The sequence below is a fragment of the Pristis pectinata genome, chromosome 18 (assembly GCF_009764475.1).
Source record: "Pristis pectinata isolate sPriPec2 chromosome 18, sPriPec2.1.pri, whole genome shotgun sequence".
NCBI classification, from domain to species: Eukaryota; Metazoa; Chordata; class Chondrichthyes; order Rhinopristiformes; family Pristidae; genus Pristis; species Pristis pectinata.
Window position 1 is genome coordinate 31,989,094 of NC_067422.1, and position 22,702 is coordinate 32,011,795.

The window sequence follows — 22,702 nt, forward strand, 5'->3', positions numbered from 1 at the left end:
GTTCCTACTAGGTTTTCGTTTTGAATTTTGTTAGGTCTTAGTCTCCAGGGATATTGAGCTCAGGCAGAAATATAGCGCTGAGGTCCTAATCAGATACCTAGTTAAAGTTTGGAGTGAGCTGCAGTCCTAAGCTGCTGTGAGATGCAGTATAGCTGTATATAAACGCAAGGCCTTTCTTAACATTCAACAGCAGATTTTCACTTCTTTTAATTTAGGCAAGTTCAGGAGAAGTGAACAAGAAGGAAGCTGATGGCTCCACACCAGTTTTCCATATCTTGCAGTGGGGTTGCTGGCCATGACTTTCAAACAACATTTACCTTTAAGTGTCATATTTTAAATGTACGGTAACATTATATCTATCTTAAGATGATCACGGAAAGATGGGAACTGATGGTGTGCTGTTTGATAGACTTTTTTATTTGAACATAGAGATGACATACTTTATAAGAAAATTCACACCTACAATATTAAAAATGCATGGACTTAGTAACATTTCTTTACATTGTAAAATATGTTGGCAAAATTGGAGGTGACAGGAACATTAACTTTGGTGTGCAGTATGTACAAGCTATTTTCCATTGTTGCTTTGTCACATTATGGTATCTAGCTGTGCTTGGTTCTAAAAGTGTGGAGGATGACTGTTTACCTTGTGAGGCAGAAGGAATGCTGAAAGGGATATGTGGTCAAGGTATGTGTTGGAAAAATTAACTGTCCCACAGTTGGAAATTCAAAAGGATTCCCTATTCCTCCAAGATCTTTTAAAGCAATGTGTTATGTTGAAGTGGATGTAAGGTGACACAACGAGTGTTAGTCAGGAGGCAATTGCACCTGCCTTCTGTGGCACTGTCAAATGTCCACATATTTTCCATAAATTTCTTTCTTCTCCTGAACTCATGGATGCTGAAACCAATTGGAGAACTTCACCTGATGTCAGCTGACTTAGCATTAACTGAGAATCAAACCTGGTGAAGTCCTGTTCTGTGGGTAGAGACAATAGTAACAGTACCAAGTGTGCCTTTAAAACACCAGAGAGATCACTTGCACGATTCAATATTTACAGCAGAACGTGGAGATCGTCATAAAGCAAATATGGGTCATGTGTGTGCCAACTTCTTGTGTTGCAGGCCTTCACACCATTCAGTCCTCAGTATTATATCTGTTCCACTCTTAAATCTGCCTCTTAGATTTGACTGTCTCCAACTCCCATGTCTCCTTCACTGCTCTCGGAGATGCTAGTCTGAGTAAACTGCTCCATCGGGGTGGCCTTCTGTATCTGCAGCTCTGACATGGGGGCAGTGCTCAGCTGCACACTGGAAGTTCTGGTGTCACTGTAGCAGTAGCTGCTGTTGTTAATGTAACTGTTTGACCTGGGTTTGGAGCATTTCCCTAGGTACTTGAATTGCTTGTCCATGCAGCCAGAACATTCAAAGTCATTTGCCAGCAGCCAGGATCGCCAATGCGTTTTCAATTCTGCTTGGACCTGTTGGGAAATCAAAAATAATGTGTTTCGGGTTTCTGGGCATAAATAAGAACATGAGGATTAGAAACAAGAGTAGTGTTCTGGTCCTTCAAACCTGCTCTGCCATTCATCAAGATCATGGCTGATTTTTGATCATTTCCTGCACAATACTTACGTATATCCCTTGATTCCTCTAATGTAGCTGGAAAGCTATCAGCCTTTGTTATGAACGACTGAGACTCCACAGCCCTCTGGGGTACAAAATTTCAAAGGTTTACCATCCACTGAATGAAGAAATTTTACTTCACCTCTGTCCTAAACAGCCTGTCCCTTATTGAGAGGTTGAGACCACTGCACAACTCCGGCAGTGAAAGCATCCTCTCTGCATCCTGTAGGTGCTTTATAAATGTCAAATCTCATGCTTATAAACTCTGGAGAACACAGACCCAGTCTCCTCAATCCATCCCCATATGGCAAACATACCATCCCTGGAATTAAACTGGCCATTCCTCATTGCATTCCTTCAATGGCAAGTTGTTCTTTTTTTTGGACAATTAAGCAGGGTTTTGATAAAACAAAAATCATTTTAGTAAGAATCAATCCAAAGAGTATTTATGAAATTTTAATGCACATCGGGCCAGATTGCACAGAAGGTGAACCAATGGCTCTATAGACAATTGCCAGTGAGCTGCAGTGTGCACATCAATGCATTTTGGTTTCCCATGCCTGTGCACTAGATCAGGGAAATACAGATTGCGGTGGAGGGAAGATGAGGCATGTCTGACTTCTTGCCCTGCTCCCTGGACTCACCTTTCCATAGCTTACTGAGCAGAGGGAATGAATACACTTTCTATCTGTCTTCTAACTCTACGCCAGCTACACTGTACATCCAGCTGCCTCATCATTGGAATACAGTCACTAGCCACCATCAAAAAGGTAAAATGAGGATGAATGGCTACGAGGGTTAAATGGGAATTGGAGTTAAGGTTACCATTAAATCAGCCATGATCTGATTGAATGGTGGATCAGGCTTAAGGGGCTGAATCACCTACTCCTGCTTCTAATTTGTATGTTTGCACGTAACCATGTTTGTATTATTTCTTAGTTTTAAGTAATTTTTAAATTTCCTTAATTTTTGTTGTCTCTGATTATCGGTGATATTTATAAAAGAGTGAAGTAGATCTCTGTGCCAATATGGGTTGTTAAAGGCCATTAGACCCTGCTGGATTGGGAGATCAGGAGGCTTGGATGATAATCCTGGCTTGGTCCGCTCACACCCCACTCCACTAGCGGGACAGCCATGGAAATGAAGCCTTGAGATGAGCAGCTGCTGAAGGTTAGTGTAGCCATCGAGCTAGTGCGATAGGAGAGAGACGAGTGTGAGTGATTATTTGGATTGAGCATGATCCAATCCAATGGACTTCCTGGTTCTGTATTTACCAACCCAAGGCTTCCACAGGCTCACAGAAACTGGAAAATCTGGCCATACAGGTGAGCTGGACTTTGCCACAGGAGATATGATGAAGTCCACAATGCTCAATGTTGTAGTGTAAATCTGATAGCAACATCTGCTGATTACACCCATGCAGTTAATCGTGGGAATCAGGAGGTTGCTGGCTTATTTGATCTGCCCATCCATAAACTTGGTTAGTCCTTGGCGAAAGATTTACCCCTAAAGAACGTGGAAGGAAGAGAAGTCTTGGTACTTATTTGATTTGTACTCACTAAGCGCCATAGAGTAATAGCTTGATCATTTTGATGCAAGTATATTATGCATGATAAAGCTAAGTACTGACAAACACCCTATTAAAAAAATAACGTTTTCAGGTACTGATCCCCATTGCAGTTTTAATCATTCCTGAAGATTTCAAAATATAAAGAATATATGTACCTTTTTTAGCCCTCTTTCTGCCTCCTTTACTGTATATCTGCCCTAACTCCCTCTTTCTGTCCCTCTACATAATTTGGCATTGAATCAGATGATTGAATACCACTGGGATCAGTACTCTACGTTAATGTTTCTTCAGTCTTATTAATTAAGTTCCAGTCCAGGGTCCCATGGAAAGTTAGAGAAACAAAGGACTGCAGATGCTGGAATCTAGATGAAAAACACAATGATGCTGGAGGAACTCAGCAGGCCAGGCAGCATCCGTGGAGAAAAGCAAGGGTCCTGACCCGAAACGTTGACCGCCTGCTTTTCTCCACGGGTGCTGCCTGGCCTGCTGAGTTCCTCCAGCATCATAGTGTTTTTCTCACGGAAAGTTAGTGGACCAAGGTAAGTATGATGGATGGAAGGAGGGGCATTTTCATCAAGGAGAGCTAAAACTGACCTTGTAAAAAGGCACAGGTACATGATGTGACCTGACATAGGATGTGTTGCACCGGAGACGGTTCAGAGGAAAAGTGTGGTATTGGTATTGGTTTATTATTGTCACTTGTACCAAGGTACAGTGAAGAGCTTGTCTTACAAACCGATCATACAGGTCAATTCATTACACAGTGCAGTTACATTGAGTCAGTACAGAGTGCTTTGATGTAGTACAGGTTGCCTGGAATGCAACATTTCAACTATGAGGAGATATAGGATAGGATAGGTTTTGGAACAGGGAGGCTGAGGTGGAATTCTGATAGAGATATACAAAATTATGCAGAGCATACATAGAGTGGATAGTAAGAAATATTTCCCTGTAAGGGGATGTCAGGGGTAAGTTTTTTTTTACACAGAGAGTGGTGGGTGCGTGGAGCGCACTGCCGGCAGAGGTTGTGGGGGCAGATACATTAGGGACATTTAAGGGACTCTTAGATAGACACATGAATGATAGAAAAATGGAGGGTTATGTGGGAGGGAAGGGTTAGATAGATCTTAGAGCAGGATAAAATGTCAGCACAACATTGTGAAGGGCCTGTACTGTGCTGTAGTGTTCTATAAAGGGATGTCTGAAACCAAGGGCATAGGCTTAAGGTGAGGAGTAAGAGGGTTAGAGGGGATATGATAAAAATATTTTTCACTCAAAGAGGGTGATTGGCATCTGGAACACACTGCCTGAGAAAGTGGTGGAGGCAGGTACTCTTATTACATATAAAAATCATCAGAATAAGTATTGGAATCACCAAGGCTGAGAAGGCTATGGAACAAGTACTGGTAAATAGGATTAATGTGGACAGGTAATTGATGGTCAGTCTGGACATGGTGGGCTGAAGGGCCTGTTTATGTGCTGTATGACTCTATGACTTGACATGAGATCCAATATACTGAGGCCTGCAGAGGGAGATCTGGCATAGGACAAACAGATATACAGGTCATCCCCAGCTTACAAATGCCTATACATACGAATGAGCATTTGGGAGATTGGTGGGATGGATTTGCTGGCTGCTGTGTGGCTATAGGTATCTTCTGCTGCCTGGGACTTCGGTCTGTGGCTGCATTCCTGCCTTGAGAACTGTTTGTAACCCGAACACTTCACAGGAATGGAACCAAAATGTTCCCTGGTGGGAAAGGCATGTCAAGCTTCCGATGTGCGGTGGGTCAATGTATGTTTTGTGTACACTGTGTGCATCACGGACTTTAATGCACATGAAACACAAAGCATTGTGTACAACAGACATTATGCACAATTGTACTCAAAGTGGTGACTCAGATGCAGTGTACGGGAGTACAGTCGAGAATGTGAGCCATTCACAGCTTGCAGGAAGGGGGGAAAATGGCTAATAGCATTCCTGAGGTAGGAGAGTATGAGGAGATTGTGCAGACATTGAATGCTGCAGTGCGAGAAGGCAACAACTGAAACATTTTGCTCGCTAGTTTCATAAGAGGATGTTCCTTTTATAGAGTTAGGGCAGTATTTTAGCCCACAGGCATTTGAGGTAGCAGAAAACTATAAATTCAGCATTCCCAGTCAGAAAGTGGGAGGAATTGCAAGTGGCTATTGGGAGACACTGTAACTTTGGATGGAATTGGAAGCTCAGATTCATCCCAAGACGTTTGGGATGAAAACCAGATATTTGACCTGGCTTACAAGATTGCAATGGAAATAGCAAGGAGTTCTGTCATTGGAAGACACAAACGTAATGGTTGCCAGTAAGTAAAAAGCAGCAGAGAAGGTTTCACAGACACAGAAATTCTGCAGATGCTGGAATCTGGAGCAATACACAAAAAAGTGTTGGAGTAACTCAGCAGGTCAGGCAGCATCCATGGAGGGAAATAAACAGTCGATGTTTCGGGCCGAGACCCTTCATCAGGACTGGAAAGGAAGAGGGCAGAAGCCAGGATAAGAAGGTGGGGGGGGAGGGGGAAGAGCACACGCAGGCAGGGGAGAGGTGAGTTCAGGTGAGAGGGGAAAGGTAGTGGGGGAGGGGGAGAAGATGTAATAAGCTGAGAGGTGATAGGTGGAAGAGGCCAAGGGTTGAAGAAGGAGGAATCTAGTAGGAAAGGGCAGTGGACCATGGAATAAAGGATGGGGAAGAGGAGGAGAGGTTTCATTCTGTATAAAACACACAGCCTTGTTCTGAAGCTCCTCATGTCTTATAGGGATTTCCACAGTTGCAGCTTGCCAGCACCACAACAGGGGAATTGGAATGTCCGAGGCTGTCACTTGTTAGGGTTTGGCGGTGGAGGGTTGTGGTGCACAGGTGACTTCTAGGGCAGGTATGGGATCAGGGTGGTGCATAGGTGGGATGGCTTGGAGCCAAGATGGTGCTGGGATTGTGAATGCAATCAGACTAGAGTATGATGTACAGAGGGTGTTGACTGGAAGACCCCAGGACAACCCAGAGTCAAAAGGGCACCAGCCACTGCAGGTTTCCAGTGCTGGGTTGGGACTCCATGTCCCAGGACTTACTGAGGAATGTCCCTATTAAATATACTGAAGTTTGCTTCACAGGTCTTGTAGAGACCTGTTTCTTCCTGAGTGGCTTGCCCCACCCATACACCAGGTGGATGTGGTGCCCAAATAGGTATTGAGCAATGTTGGCATGTCTGGGCAGCTCTAATGGCATCAGCCAGAAGGACCTGGTATAAAAACTGCAAACTTAGTTATGATGAATGTAGTGAATACTTGCCTGCATCAAGTCAAGGTTTTCTGCTACAATTTTGACAAGTAATGTACATAAATATTGTCATTCAAGAGAGATTTCCCAGGTCAGAGCCACTGAGAAATAGAATAATAGGCACAGTGAAGCAATGGCAGAAAGACACATAAAGACATGAAATGTCCAGCTTAATTTTTGCTTTTTGATTGATCCTGTTGACAGTTAAAAGTTTTATGAAAATATTTTGTTGCAGCAAAGATCAGGAAATAAAAATAGTCAAAAGAAAACAGTGAGAATTGAATTGGTGCTTTGTGAGGGCAGGTACAACTTCCATCTAAAGCATGTCACAAAAATTTTCCAAAGTCTGAAATATAGCAAGTAACGTCAGTACTTAGAGCAGGAGCTGGGGGGTGAGGCCTTTACACCTTGAACATACAATTCTGTTAACTATTGAAGTCTTCTTTTCCTTCCTAATCCATAGATCACCTATGGATTAGAAAGTATTGCCAGTCACCTATCAACCCAGCATCAGCTGAGAATCAAACCTAAACTGCCCCTGACTCACTTTTAATGCATGTTATCATCACAGTAAGAACTCAATTGTTACAGAGAGTTTAATTTTCCTTACCTCCCCATTCGAGAAGCAATAGAGCAAAGCAACCAGAAAACCCTGTGGAGAAAGAAAACAGTATTATTTTAAAGCTCATTACTAAAGCTATTGTAAATATGACATAATTAATTTAATGCAGGAATGAAGGAAATTGACTATGCTACACAAATCTATTTTTCCCCAAAGCAAATGTATTAGCAAAAACATGTGTTTGGTTTGCCACATCACGGTATTACTCAGAATGGACAATAAAAGTAGCTTTGGCTGTTCATCCATGTCCCAAGACTAAATAATTAAAAAAATTAATTCAGGTAAGAAACAATATGTTATTACAGGTTTTCATCTATCTTCTGCCCTTGCTTTTAAGTCAACAGTAATTAACAAATTGTTCCAAATCCTTGGCTTTTCTTATATTGATCTCGTAAATATAATGTCTGTTTTTATTACAATCCACATGCAGAAGTCTCAACAGTAATGAATTATTGATTGGCGACTGACTTGGTTTTCTGTTTACTTTGGAGGAGTTACCAGCTGTGGGTACAACCAGTAACTCGTCCAGCATTTGCCTGATGTTCCTAACCCATCTGGAGGAGTTTGATGATGCAATGGCACAAGAGGTTAGAATCAAACTTTCTCCCAATGTTCACATATTTAGAATGAAAGCCCTTATAATCTCTGTACACTGTGGAACTATTGGATGGCTCCTGAGCAGCAGCAGTGGTACAAGTCAATGTTTTGCTCAGTGGCACAAGATCTTTCATAATTTGGTAGATGTTCAGATTTCTGCCTCAATTCAATGCCATAACCATGTCAGAATTGTTTCCGTTGGTAGCACACTTGCCTCGGGGTCAGAAAGTTTTTGATACAAGCCAGGCCCCTTGGTGACTGTACACGCTGTGTTGGAAATGATTGCTAGTTGGGACCACGTTGTAATCTGTCTCTGAAATTCATTCCGTTGAGGGATAAATTTCTGGAACATTGAATTTAAACTGAGCCCCATTTTGTTTGATCAAGTGCCAGTAGAAGGATCCAAATGCTATTGAGAGAAGCAGCTCATCTTGGCTCAAGTAGTAACATTGAAATAGATTATCAGATCTTTTCTCTCATTGTTTTTTGGGAGAATGTTTTGCTGTGTGCAAAGTGGCTGCTGTAATTTCCTACAACAATGGCTATGCGAGAGGTCTATATCAATGCCTATGAAGCACTTTAAATATTCTTCTAGGGATGTCAACATTTCCGAATAAACCTAAGTCTTAAAATTGGATATGGCAAACGATGCATCTACCTCCTGCTTTACCCTTGTCTACCAAAGGAGGGCAGTGCTGGCTGATAAATATCACTTTGTACCTCCGGGTCCGGAAATCACAGGTTTTGTGTGACAGAAACTAACTGAGAGGCAGATGTTTGAAATAAGGACACTATAGGTCAGAACAAGCCATCTGTAACTACTATCTTTCATTAAAAAAGTACTTCTGATGGTTTGAAATGTGTACTGAGATGGAAGTGTCCATAGTTTGTGTGCAATTTATCGAAGCTCCGATCAGCTCTGCATGGCTGAGGTAAGGGACTCAAATTACCAAGCTGAAGTTCAGACAAGAAAAGGGACACTAGCCTTAGATTCAATTGCTTTCATGTCGTGACAAATCGGTTTCATTGACAATTTTTAGAAATATGATTCTCTTGAAGAACACTCCCTGTCTTTCCCCAACCTGCGTACAATCTGCGACCAAGCCAACTCCAAAGTATTCCTTTGCTGTCGTTCAATTTACTTTCATATAAAGGAATATAATTAACAATCAATTTGAAATACTCATTGAGGAATTTCATGCCACAAAACAAACTACAACTTCAGAGATTTAACATTCAGATGCAATTTTAATGACTTTATCCTCACCTTGACATTCAATGACATTCCCAGCATCAAACATCCCAACCATCAACTTCTCAGGAGTCACCACTAAACAGAAAATTAACTGGACCAGTCATATAAATACTGTGGCTACAAGAGCTGTCAAAGGCTGTGTATCCTGCAGCGAGTGATTTAACTCTTTACGCCCCTAAGCCTTTTTAATGCCTATAAAGCACAAGTCGGGAGCATGATGGAAAACTCTCCTCTTGTCTGGATGAGTGCAGCCCTAACAACACTCCAGAAGCTTGATACCATGCAGAACAAAGCTTGCTTGACTGATACCCCATCAACCACCTCAAATATTCTTTCCCTCCGCCACTGATGCAAGCTTGCTGCAGTGTGTAGCAGCTACAAAATGTGCTATAGTTATTCATCTAGGTAACTCCAACAGCACCTTCCAAACTCACAACCTTTACCAGTAAGAAGGACAACGACAACATGGGAGCACCACCAACTACAAATTCCTCTCGAAGGCACATCAACCTGGAAATATATCACCAACCCTTCATTGTCAATTGGTCTAATCCTGGAACACCCCACCCAATGTCACTGTGTGGGAATTCTTACCAGAAGGACTGCAGTGGTTCAGGAAGGCAGCTCACCACTACCTGGTCATTTGGGATGGGAAAAAAATGCTAGCCTTGTCAGAGATGCACAGGTCCCGAAAAATGAATAAATAAGAAGAATATATAACACTGCTGGGTTTGCCTTCAAAGTTGCAAGGCACATGGTTGTCTGAGGTTGTTATTACAGTTCCAACATACAGGACACATAAAGTCTATTAGGGAAAAGAAAGTGCTCATGCATTTCCTTTAGAATCATAGAATTCTATTCCACAGAAGCAGGCCCTTCGGCCCATCATATTCATGCTGAGCATCATCCCCATCAATACGAATCCCATTTGCCAGTACTTGATCCATGGCCTACTATGTCTTGGCTATTCAAGTGCTCATCCAGACTCTTCTTAAGTGTTGTGACAGTACCTGCCCACATGTTCTCAGGCAGTGCGTTCCAGATTGCAACAACCTTATGGGTGATTTTTTTTCCCCCTCAGATCTGTTCCAACTTTCTTTTGTAAAAGATTTCACCGGTAAATAATTCTACAGCATGAACGTCACACCAGTTTATTCAGGGTGTGTCAGGTTGCTAATGTTCAGGGGAGATGGCTGAAAAATTTTTAGTGTTCTTGGTATCTGGGCATCGATTACACACATAGGGCTGTTGAAGATGGCTGTTTTCCTCACTAATGGATATATGTAGCATATCTGTTGGATTTTAACAAATAGTTAATTGACTGTGCTCAGTATTTCCCTATTTATGACCAACTTAATTGCTTTCACTTCCAGAACATCTGAGTTGCACTTACAATTTCCATTTACTAGTGGAGGAACACAGATGCACCATGGCACCATCGTTCTGCAGGGACACTCAGACCCTACTTTTGAGAATAATTCATAAGTACCCACTTTCTCTACCTTGCTATGATTCTAAGTGATGTCCGGCAGAGGCTTCAGTTGCACCTCCCATTCTCACCCCTACACCAGCTAGATAGGCCAGGACAACAGATGCAGGGAAACCCAACCCCTTCCCTGACAATTTGCAAGCCACACACCATTGTTACTTGGGAATATAATGCTGTAGCTTCATGGTGCTGGATCAAACCCCTGGAATCCACATTAACCTCCACTAAAGGAGCGTATTCATCACACAGGCCTCAGTATTCAAGAAGAAGGCTCCACTTTGCAAACTCAAAGGCAACGAGAGATAGGTAAAGAATGTCTTGCCTGTGGATCCCACAACTCTAAAATGAATGAAATATTGAACTCAACTTCAGATGACACAGTGGTGCAGCCAGCAGAGCCACTGTCTCAAAGCTCCAGTGACGTGGGTTCAATTCTGACCTCTGGTGCTGTATGTGTGGAGTTTGCACATTCTTCCTGTGACCTCAGGGTGCTCTGGTTTCCTCTCACATCCCAAAGGTTTGGTGGGTAAATTGTCCCCAGTATGCAGATGAGCTGTAGAATCTGCGGGGATGGAATGTGATTGTGGGGAGAATGGGTTGGGGTATAAACCTGAGTTCTTGATGCTTTGGTTTGGATTGAATAGGTAAAAGGGCCTGTTTCTGTGCTGTGTCTCTCTATAACTATGACTCATCTAGCCTAGAAATTACTGTTCAAGGTAAGAGCTCATGAGAGGAAATAAACAGCTCCTCACCTCTCTTAAAATGACAGATAAAGAATGCAAACTTAAATGTCCAGGGTCTTATTGCAACTTATTTCTCTTGTACCTGGAATGAGCTGATGGCTAATTGAAGAAAGAGTCGGATGTTCAGCAGTAAACCCTGAACATGTTCGTCCAGCAGGAAGGTGAAGGCAAACTCATGGATCCCAAGCAGTGGTATCAGTACCAAAGTTGATCTTGTCAACCTAAAACATTGAGGAAACATAGAGATTACCTTGGGCTGGGGTCTGACTTCAGCATGGAGAGCACATTCAGATGGATTGTTTGATAACTGACATGTTGGTTAAGATGAAAATGTATCACTTGTGCTATTGTCCAGCCCCATTTCTAGATCCGTTAAAGTACTATCCTGAGATACTGATACCATTCAGTACAGGGTGGTACAGATACTGTCTCACACTCCAGCAACTTGGGTTCAGTCCTGATCTCTGGAGCTGTCTGCGTGGAGAAGAGAGAATGACCAGGGTGTGAGGAGTCTTTGATTATGATGGCTGCTTTCCCAAGATAGTGGGATGTGTAGAGGGAGTCACTGGAGGGGAGGCTGGTTTTCGTGATGGACTGGGCTATGTTCACAACTTGCTGTAATTTCTTGCGGCCTTGGGCGGAGCAGTTGCCATACCAAGCCGTGATGCAGCTGGAAAGGAAGCTTTCTATGGTGCACCTATAAAAATTGCTAAGACTCGTCAGAGATATATTGAATTTCCTTAGCCTTCTGAGGAAATAGAGGCATTGGTGTGCTTTCTTGGCCATGGCATTCATGTGGATGGACCAGGACAAATTGTTGGTGATATTTACACTTAGGAACTTGAAGCTCTCACATAACATAATGTCCCAATTTCTATACTCTGTGCCCAAATCTATGAAGGCAAGCATCCCATGAGCCTTCTTCACCACTCTATCTCCATATGTTACCACTTTCAGGAAACTATGGATGTGAACCCCAAGGTCCCTCTATTCGTCAACATTCCTTAACGCCCTACCATATACTTCCCAAAATGCATCATGTCATACTTGTCAGGATTAAATTCCTTCTGTCAATGCTCCGCCCAACTTTCCATCTGATCACCCGAATCCACACGTAGATTACCCCTTTAGGAAATTGTGAAGACACCCATTGAAGACACAACAGGGGTTGGAGCTGGGTGAGGCATGGGGTTAGAGGAGGGGAGGGAAGATTGGGCTTGGGGGAGTATCGGGGTGAGTGAAAGGGAGGTGATGGGAGTGGAGTGGGAGTGGGAGTGGGAGAAGGGTTTGGGAGTTTGGGAGTAGTATTGGGGCTGGGGTGGGATATGGGATCAGAGGAGGTTGAAGGGCAAGGTGGAATGTGATGGGGGGAGGGTGAGATGGGCTCAGTGAGGGAGGAGGGGGGCAAGGTGGAGTCACCCCAAGATGGGTTTGCCTTCATAGGTCAGGGCATAGAACATAAAAATTGGGAGGTTATGTTGCAAATCTACAAAACACTGGTTAGACTGCACTTGGAGTATAGTGCACAGTTCTGGTCACCACACTATAGGAAGGATGTGATGGTGCTGGAGAGAGTGCAGAGGAGAATCACCCAGATGTTGAAGGGTTTTAGTTATGGGGAGAGATTGTACAGGCTGGGCTTGTTTTCCCTGGAATGAAGGAGGCTCTGTGGTGACCTGATAGAGGTACATAAAATTATGAGAGTGGTAGGTAGAGTAGAGGGTCAAAATCTTTCTCCCCCGTGGTAGGGGTGTCAAAAATGAGAGGGCATAGGTTTAAGGTGAGGCGGAAAAAGTTTTAAAGTGGGCCTGAGGGTTAGGTTATTTTTACACAGAGAGAGGTTGATGTCTGGAACACGTTGCCAGAGGAGGTAGTGGAACTACTATGTTTAAGAGATACAAATAATACATTTAAGAGCCATTTAGACAGATACTTAAATAGGTAAGACATAGAAGGATACAGTCCTAAGGTGGACAAATAGGATTGGTGTAAATGGATAAAAAGGTCAGCATGGCTGTGGTGGACTGAAGGGCCTGTGTCTGTGCTGGACAACTCTATGACTCGACTGCCTGCCTGGACTTTTCCCTTCCCTGCTCTGCTTTAGAGGGAGGTTTGCTCACGATAGCATATGCTTGATGGGCCAAAGTGGCTTGCTTCTATGTCAGAAGGAAATATGGAAATTCAAATATAAAACAAATCTGTATTGCAAAGTAATGTGGCAGAAATTAGGTTTTCTCTGTAATTCACAGTTTATATAATTATCAATCATGCATTCTTCAAAATGCTCTTTACGTATATGAATGATGTATTAAAGATTTTCCTGATGCTTTTTCTGCCAATAATGAATGGCAGAGCTTGAGAATGTTTCTCTCCCTCTCCTTTTGTCCTGAGCAGTTGATCCATTGCTGGGGCATACTTCCATGATGCTATATTTGTATGTTCATGTAAATGGTTATTCTTCATATAAGAATTGGATTCTGAGGTATGGTGTGAGAGCAATACCGCAATGCTTTGCTTTATTGTATATTCCCCAAAAGTGATCAGACCAGGAAGTCTGGCTGAATTTGCTTTTGCTAAGCTCAATCATGACCAAGCCCTTGAATCCGGCAATCTTCAAAAGTTAGTAACTGAGTAGAGCTGACACTAAGGCCATACAAGGTTAAAATGGACAGGAAAAAAAGTGTCTTTTGGAGCCTTGTAATGTAATCCTGCCTTTGATATTTCCCAGTATCTGGCATCAAATTCATCAAAACAGCTCCATATTCTCTCTGTCCAATCTATTCCCATATGGAGAAAATGTTACTAAGAATGAATAAATCATATCAGTATATACAGCCCAGGACAATTAGTATATGAAGCAGAGAAACTGTTTATTCCATTCTAAATGTTTTGTCACATGGTATTTTAGGATTGGGTAGTTTAACAGCCTGGAGTATGTTTGGCATGATGCTTGAGATATTTTAGGTCCAATTTAAAAGTGTTCTACTCAATGCTTTAACCATTGCTGAGCGGAATAATGAATCCCAGGCATCATTACCGTTCTGCATGGAACCATTGACTCATTGAAAGGAGATTAAGGAGGAAAGCTTCAGACTGTTAGACGACGAACATGGTCTGATAAGTACGGCAAAAGAATGGTGAAGGGAACTTAATGCAGATCTGTGTGGAGTAATGCATTTAGGAAGCTGCAAAATGGGAAGAGTGTATACAATAAATGTGGGGTATTGGTGATGCAGAGGAACAAAAGGATATGGAGCATTCATGCATCCTTAAGTGCAGCAGAACAGGCCACTAAGGTGGTTAAAAAAGCACCTAGCATGCATTCCATTACTAGTGAAGGCATAGAGTGTAAGAGCAGGAAATATGAGCTGGAACTGTACACAATGATGGTTAGAGCTTGAATGCTGCATTACAGTCCTCGTCACCAGAATACAGGAGGCTTAAGATTGAACTGGGGAGGTGCAGAGGAGATTTACAAGCATGTTGTCAGGACTGAAAATTGTTGTTATGAGGAAAGATTGGATTAACTGTGGTTCTTTATTTTAGAACAGCAGATAAAGGATTTACTTCTCAGTGGGGGGGGGAGGGGTTGAAGGGGGTGGAGTGGTGGCTGGGAGGGCAGGAGAGGTGATAAAAATCAGCGGACATAGAATTATTTATTGATAGAAGTAGTAGAGGAGAATCAAGGAATTTGTTTCTCTCCCAGAGTGCTGGGGTTGAGGCAAGTCTGGACCCCACTGTCTAAGTGGGTGGAAGATGCAGAAACCCTCATCACACTTAAACTATATTTGGGTACTGGAAGACCTGTGATCTGCAGGCCCACAGACTATGTGCTTGCTGCTGAGATTAAGAAGGCAGCTCCAATTTAACCAGCACAGATCAAATGGGCTGAATGGCCCCCCCTTTGCATTGTGAATGAAAAACACTATGATGCTGGAAGCAGAGCAGTGATAGGTGGACAAAAGAGGGGAGGTGGGGTGGGCACAAGGTGGTGATAGGTAGATGCAGGTAATACCATGTGCTCACTCAGATCTCTGCTTTCCGGCTCTTTGACCATGTGCTCACTCAGATCTTACCTGCATCTACCTATTACCACCTTGTGCCCACCCCGCCTCCCCTCTTTAGTCCACCTATCACTGCTTTGCTTTTACCTCCCATATATTGGGTTTCCCCTTTACCTATCTTCAGTCCTGAAGAAGGGTCCTGACCCGAAACGTTAACCGCCTGCTTTTCTCCACGGATGCTGGCTGACCTGCTGAGTTCCTCCAGCATCATTGTGTTTTCCACCTAGATTCCAGTATCTGCGGTCCTTTGTTTCTCCCCTTTGCATTGTAATTTTTCTATGATAGCCTTTGCTCAATGGTAATACACTGTCTTCCAGACTCTGGGTTCAAGCTCCTCTCCAAAGGCTTGAGAACTTAACCTGCATTGAGAGTACTGGGGGAATTCTATGCTGTTGGTGGCTCTAGTCTTTAAAACTACACACATAAATGTGATAGAGTCTGCAGCAATTATTTTGATGGAAAGCAGGAGAGTTTGCTTGGTCTCCTATCTCAACTGAAACCTGAAACAGCTGATTTGTTCCTTCATTTCATTTGTGTTGATGGAGTTTGTTGTGCAGAGATGGCTGTCCGTGTTCCTTACACTGGAACAAGGTCCTGGCTTCGACACTTTTCCTTGGCTGTAAAGCTCTCTGGGACATCCTGAATTGTCAAAGTCATTAAATGAAAGCAAGTTCTTTCTTCCTCCATACGAGCTGGATTTATGATGCAAATATGGAATATTGGAGGCCACTTGTGCCCAAGTGCCAGTCTGTCCCTGTTGGTTCAGCCATTTACTCCGGTCTTTTGTCTTATAAAAGATTAATTCATTGCTCTATTAGCTAGCTGATGTGAATGAAATTGATCGCATAGCTGTTAACAAAAATACAAACTGCTGGAAGACCTAGCAGGTCAAACAGCGTCTGTGGAGGCAAAGGAATTGTCGACAATTCATGTTGAGACCCTGCATTAGGACTGAGACTGCAGAGGAAAGATAGCCAGTACCAAGACTAGTTTGAGAAGGTTATTTGATAGCTGAGAAACTGCGAGACCTCTGGAGTGGATGAAACCTCAGCTTTAAATACTTAAAAGATGGCAGAGCAGTATTTCTGATACAAATTCACAACCTCAACTCCCTCACTGGTGAAGATGAAAGTATGCCAGGAGATCTCAGGGAAAGCAAGTGAAAATCAAGAAGCTGCAGATGCCAGAAATCTGAAATAAAATGCAGAAGTTTGCTGAAAATACTCAGCAGGTCAGGCAGTATCGGTCAAGAGAACATAGTTAATGTTTGAGATCAAAGACCCTTCATCAGGACTGGGAAAGAGAGAAGACAAATTATTTTTAAGTTGCAGAGATGTGGGGAAGGATGGTTAGAACAAGGGGAATATCGCCGATAGGTTGAGGTCAGGATGTTGTGTGGATAAATAGAATATAAAACAGAAAAATGGAACGCTGCAGTTCAGGAACAGGCCCTTCAGCCCACCACGTCTGCGCTGATCATGTTATGTCTCTTAAACGTTGATATTGTACATGCTTCTACCACATTCCTTGGCAGCACATTCCAGGCACCTATCACTCTCTGTGTAAAAACTTGCTTAGTAAATCTCCTTTAAACTTTTGCCCTCTCATTTTAAACCTATATTCTCTAGTATTTGGCATTTCCACCCTAGGATAAGGACACTGACTATCTACCCTTTCTATGCTTCTCATAATTTTATATACTTCCATCAGGTCTCCACTCAGCCTCCGACACTCCAAAGAATACAACCCAAGTTTGTCCAAACTTCCCTATAAGCTAATATACTCCAATCCAGCCAATATCCCAGCAAACCTCTTCCAGACCCTCTCCAAAGTCTCTACATCCTTCCTATAGTGTAGTGACCAGAACTGTACACAATACTCCAGACGTAGAGATCATCCAGTTGATGTCTTAATGGTGGTAGTTAGAGAGGGAAAATAAACAAGAACTATGGAATGAGGGCAGTTAGTGAGAACATGAATGAAGGAATGTAAAGCTTGTGAAATGCAGGGCTGTGTGACATGTCCAACAGACCAAACAGTGCTAATGGAGAGAGAAAAGTTGAGCCAATATTATCGGTAGGTGACTTACAGCAGAAATGGCTAATTCAGCTACAGACAGAGAAAATGAGTTACCTGAAATTGTAGAATTCAGTATCGAGCCAGGAAGGCTGTAACTTGCCCAGAGAGAAGATGAGGTGCTGTTGCTCAAGGTTATGTTGATCCCTCCTTATAACAATGCAGGAGGTCACAGAGAGATAGCTCAATGTGGGAGAGGGATGCAGAATTAAAGTGGCAGACACAGGTAGCTCTGAGTTGTCTCTGTGAATTGAAAGCAGGTGCTCTGCAAACTGGTCACCCAATCTACGTTTGGTTTCTCCCATGTAGGAGGAGAACACATTGTGAAGCAGATTGGAAGAAGTGCAAGTGAATCGCTGCTTAACTTGGAGGGATTGTTTGGGTTCCTGGAAGGTGGGAAGGGAAGAGGTAAAAGGATGGGATCATCTGTCCGTGGACCATCTCCTGTGGTTGCAGAGAAAAGTGCCATAAAAGGGAAGTGGCTGGTGGGGATGGAAGAACAGACCCAGGAGCTGTGAAGGGAATAGAAGCTTTGAAGATGTGTCTGATGATGGAATCTGGTGGTGGTGAAGCTGGTGGAAATTGTGAAGGATGATCCATGTAGAGTGGAAGGTGAGGACCAGCACTCTATCACAATTGACGGACCCCTTGACTGCATCTCATCTATTTCCCGCACTTCTCTTCTCATGGACAAGGGGAGGACAGAGGTCTCCTGGTTCTCAATTTCCACTCACTGGAACTGGTTATGTGTGATAGTGGGGATGTTGGTTTGTGAGTGTTTCCAGAGAGATCAACCCCTTCAAGGATGCCCTCAAAACCTCCTTGGAAAATGTAACATCTGACTGACTCATGGATTGCTGGCCCACAACTGTTCAAAATGGAGAAGGAGCATCTGAGAAGGTACTTGAATGAATGAGAAACATCAACAAACAGTGGAAGGAGCACACAACAGCCCACACTGCCTAGCTGATAAAGTACCATTAACATACTTGTAGCAAAATATTTAGGTTCCACATAGGAGCATTCAACCACCCCAAACCCCACAAAAAAGGAATGGAAGCCAATTATTTCTTCTCAGGAAGACCTGAGGTAGGCAAAGAAGAAGATGTTTCTCTTCATCAGCGCATAATATACCCCCTTCCCCCAACCACCCTCTTGAATGAGTTGTCTTTTCACTGGATTCAATTTCTCAGATGCTAAAACCAAGCCTCAAGACAATGGGTGAGCAAGGCAGTGAATGTTATCAGGCAACTGACAGTCAAGGGGCATCATGGCCGGGCCTGGTTCCTTGTCCGTCTTTCAAATATTTGCAGCTTATTGGGTCTTTGCAGAGATCAAAGCCCAAAACCCTGACCAATGTTCCTTTTGTTAATGCAGAATACAATTACAGTACTTACACTGCCATCCTCATTAACAGTATTGATTACAACTTAATTTCCCACTTAAATCAGTTGACCTAGGGTGAGCCAAGTCCTGAGATAAGGAAAGACTGCTGTACACTCCACTAACTTGGGGTGAGTTCAAGGACACAGTGTTTGATGTGAGGCTGCCTCCCAAGCCAAATTACCAAAATGTAAAATATTTTGCAGTTTGTTTGCCTTTGTTCATTCCAGTATGGCCCATTCTGATGCACTTTTGGCTGATTCTGTAAACTTGAGCTCATCCAGGACTCCACGTCAGCACCTTTCATTTCATCTGAGCATAAATAACCTTCCAAACTCATCTACCAAAGTTACCAGAAGAAGCCAGTAAATATTTGAAAGGAGGGAAACAGCTCTTGGTAAAGTGGTGTCTACAGAGTGCAGAAGGCTCTCAGTTTTGAACTGGGACCCATGCTGATTTAGATCAATATGGGGCAAAGTAATTTTGATTATTTCAGCTACAGTCACCAATATCCAACTGGCAAAAGGAGAAAATAATCATTGACGATTCCTGTCCCCATTCTAACCATGTAAGCCCTTCTGGATGATGTATCTGTTGATATCCAGTGATGTCAGAATTGACCCTACCCACACACTGTTTATTGGATTGCTTATTGATGGGCACTTGACCAAGAGGGTAGCTGGTACCAGGGGAAATACAAACCAAAAGAGTCAACACCTTATAAAGGTAAGGAGCTGATAAACAAATCCATGTTATTGCTTTAAGGCTTCATTAATTGTACCTGTGATGTTAGTATCTCCGATTTTTATTATAAATGCAGCAAAGCATGTAAAATCACATGGTTAAGAACTCATGTACCTGTATTTGTAGTCATTAAATCGTCGTTGTTGAGCTTTAAGTTTGGAAAGCAACGTTTTCAAAATCATTATGAATATGTAGAAATTCATCTGCCAGGAAGAGAAACAGAGAAAAAAAAATCAAAATTGCTCGTACATAATTAAAGCATAATTTGCGGAAATGAGGCAGCTACCGTTCATAACTGAAGCTGCCTCATTGGCATAAACTGAACCTTAACTTTTTGCTGATGTTGTTCGAGGGAGGAGTGTTGGTCAAGATACAAAGGAATTTTTCCCTTCCTTGAATAGTGAAATGGAATATTTACCGTTCACCTGAAACATTTGCTGCCAGATGCAGCAACTTACTTGAAAGAAGGTGTGCACCAGGAACTTTAATTGGAGGGTTAGGGGCTCAAGGCCACAGTGTTTGCCTGTGAAGAGGGGTGCTCCCTTTTAAGCCAACATAACACAATGTAAATAATGCAAACATTTTGTGCTTTTAATTCCTTCATCACTTCAAGTGTCTCTAATTCTACAACTGACTTCCCAGCTATCACTGTGTGTAAACTTGAGCTCATCCAAAGTTCTGCTGCAAATATCTTTCAGACCTTCTGCATTTAGCTGCCTGAGCCTTAAACATTCTAATTCTCTCTCATCAACTCTTTACCTTTCTACCTCCTTTGAGTCACTTGGCTGAAATTACTCTTTGACCAACCTTTTGGCCTCTTGCCTTAGTATCTGCTTCAGTTAACTTTTATTAGGTGTTGTTCCGTGAAGCACTTCTGGATGTTTTCCAAAACTACTCCATTAAGAGAAGGTGGTTTGGCATTTATAACTCCTTCACCCGAAGTTTATCCGATGAATAATACCTGTTACTATGGAGACATGGGATGCGCGGTGGGGGAAGGGAGAAATTGATTTTTGATTGTCAGTGTTTAAACATATGTGTGGCAATCAGCCCTCTGTTGTATTCATCTCTGAATACTTGGATCCATTGACTTCAGTGGAAACTTGCAAAGGAAGTGAATGGAACCAATGTGAGTTAAAGGATCTACTAGCTGCCTGTCTAATAAAGAAGAATTTCTTCTCCCAAGTGTCATGATGTATGCATCAGCTGTTACATGATATGATCCACATCTATCCCAGACACATATGAGTAGCAAGTGATTCCACTAACTTCTCAACAGGTGACTGTTAGGGATTATTCTGGAGTTATGAAACTATATTCAATGCAGGTATTAATTAAAATTAACTAAAATAATTAAAATTAATTAAAATTATCTTCTTCAGAAAATAAAACCTGTTCACATTTCAACTTCAACTGATACTTTAAAGCTATCGAAGGTGTGGGACATTTTGATTCTGTACCATTGAAACTACGCAAGGGAAAACAATAGATTAATGTAAATTGGTAGATTGGTTTATTATTGTCACATGTACTGAGGTACAGTGAGAAACTTTGTTTTGCATGCCATCCATGCAAATCATTTCATTACAACAGTGCATTGAGGTAGTACAAAGGAAAAGCAATAACAGAATGCAGGATATAGTGTTACAGTTACAGAGAAAGAGCAGTGCAGGCAGACAATAAGGTACAAGGCCAGGACGAGGTAGCTTGTGAGGTCAGGAGGCCATCTTATCTTACAAGAAGTCTGTTCAATAGTCTTATAACAGTGGGATACAAGCAGTCCTGGAGCCTGCTGGTATGTGCTTTCAGGCTCTCGTATCTTCTGCCCAATGGAGGGGGGAGAAGAGAGAATGTCTGGGGTGAGAGGGGTCTTTGATTATGCTGGCTGCTTTACTGAGGCAGTGAGAAGTGTAGACAGAGTCTTGTTCATGTTAATTGCACAAATTGAAACCTTCATGATCAGATCAGGGAAGCCATTAAGTGGTCATCTCCTGTTTTAACACATTGTTAAGGGCATATCCCTGCTACTTAATGCACAGTTCAGGACAGGTCTGTTTTGTCACTTAATATTCTGGCTATTTGTAATTTCAGGGAGCCATCCCTCAACACTGTAACAAAAGAGGTATATTTTGAGTGTCTGGAGTTTGTGCTCAGAAGTTCTTGGACCAGCCATCAGTATTTGAATATTCAAAGGGATTCTGCTAGTTAAGACATGCTACCATTGTAAATATGTAGTTCTACAAAGTTACGTGTCTATGTTCAATATGTTAAAGTTAAGTAGGTTATTATAGCCATTGAAACTGTAGTTAATCATTTATTGTCATCTTTGTGTTTAAAAAAAAATAAAACATTGTGTTGGGAGAGGAGAAACATCTGCTGTGTTCAATAAAGATCTTTTATATCTCCCAGCTATAGCTTCCTCCTGGCTCAGTTTAGTAGTCACAGCAGTGACAATTACATATGGCTGGTTTGGATGGCTCACCATCCAAGTGGATGGAAGATCAATAAAGTGTTTCCCCAACAACAGGACTGAAAGACTGCAGAAACAAATTTGTAACAGGATCAATGAGGTTGCAGTGATTGTAAACAAATGATACTGTCCCATTCATCAGAAAATGAAATTAAATGATGAGTGACCATTGACCCCTTTTATAAATTATTTTAATTGCAGGTAATAGATTTCTATTAGATTTCATGAACAATATTTCCATACTTACTATAATTGCAAATAACACCGGTCCTCTAATGATCCACCAGATGGCCATGTTACGATTTATTGCCCAGCACCTAGTACCCAGAAAATGGTTGTTTTTTTAAAATATAACATCTCAATTTTTGAAACAAACAATCATTACCTTATTATTATTATTAATTTTGTTCTACTTTTTTTTTATCTTCACATGTCTTTTAGTCTCTGATTGTAAATTAGATCATTAGTTTTCATATTGTGATCCCTTTTGCTCTTAGTGCAGAGTTTTCTGTTTATATTGATGTGCAAGTGTGCCAAGTCTCAGGCAGGTTCATATATTTTTTTCTGCTTGGAACACCAGTCTTACTATCACGACAGAAGAATATTACTGTGTGAAACAGTGTGATCAAAACCTTATAGTCAAAAATTGGAAGGTCTCTTCTACATTTGACTGTAAATGGCTGAAAACACCTTGTGATAATCGAATAAACTGCAGATGCTGGAAATCTGAAGTAAAAACAGAAATCGCTGGAGA

The 22,702-nt window shown here is 42.1% G+C and overlaps 1 protein-coding gene across 1 annotated transcript in view; it reads right to left on the reverse strand.

Moving 5' to 3' along the window:
* Window positions 1-634: 634 nt before the first annotated feature.
* Window positions 635-22,702, reverse strand: part of LOC127580131 (glucagon-like peptide 2 receptor) — a 135,630-nt gene continuing 113,562 nt past the window's right edge. The window contains exons 11-15 of the mRNA XM_052033342.1: window positions 22,196-22,265; window positions 19,593-19,681; window positions 11,294-11,432; window positions 7,116-7,157; window positions 635-1,480 (exon numbers count right to left, since the gene is read on the reverse strand). Of these exons, the coding sequence (XP_051889302.1) occupies window positions 1,181-1,480; window positions 7,116-7,157; window positions 11,294-11,432; window positions 19,593-19,681; window positions 22,196-22,265 (640 nt within the window). The 3' untranslated portion in view covers window positions 635-1,180. The remainder of the gene's footprint in view (window positions 1,481-7,115; window positions 7,158-11,293; window positions 11,433-19,592; window positions 19,682-22,195; window positions 22,266-22,702) is intronic.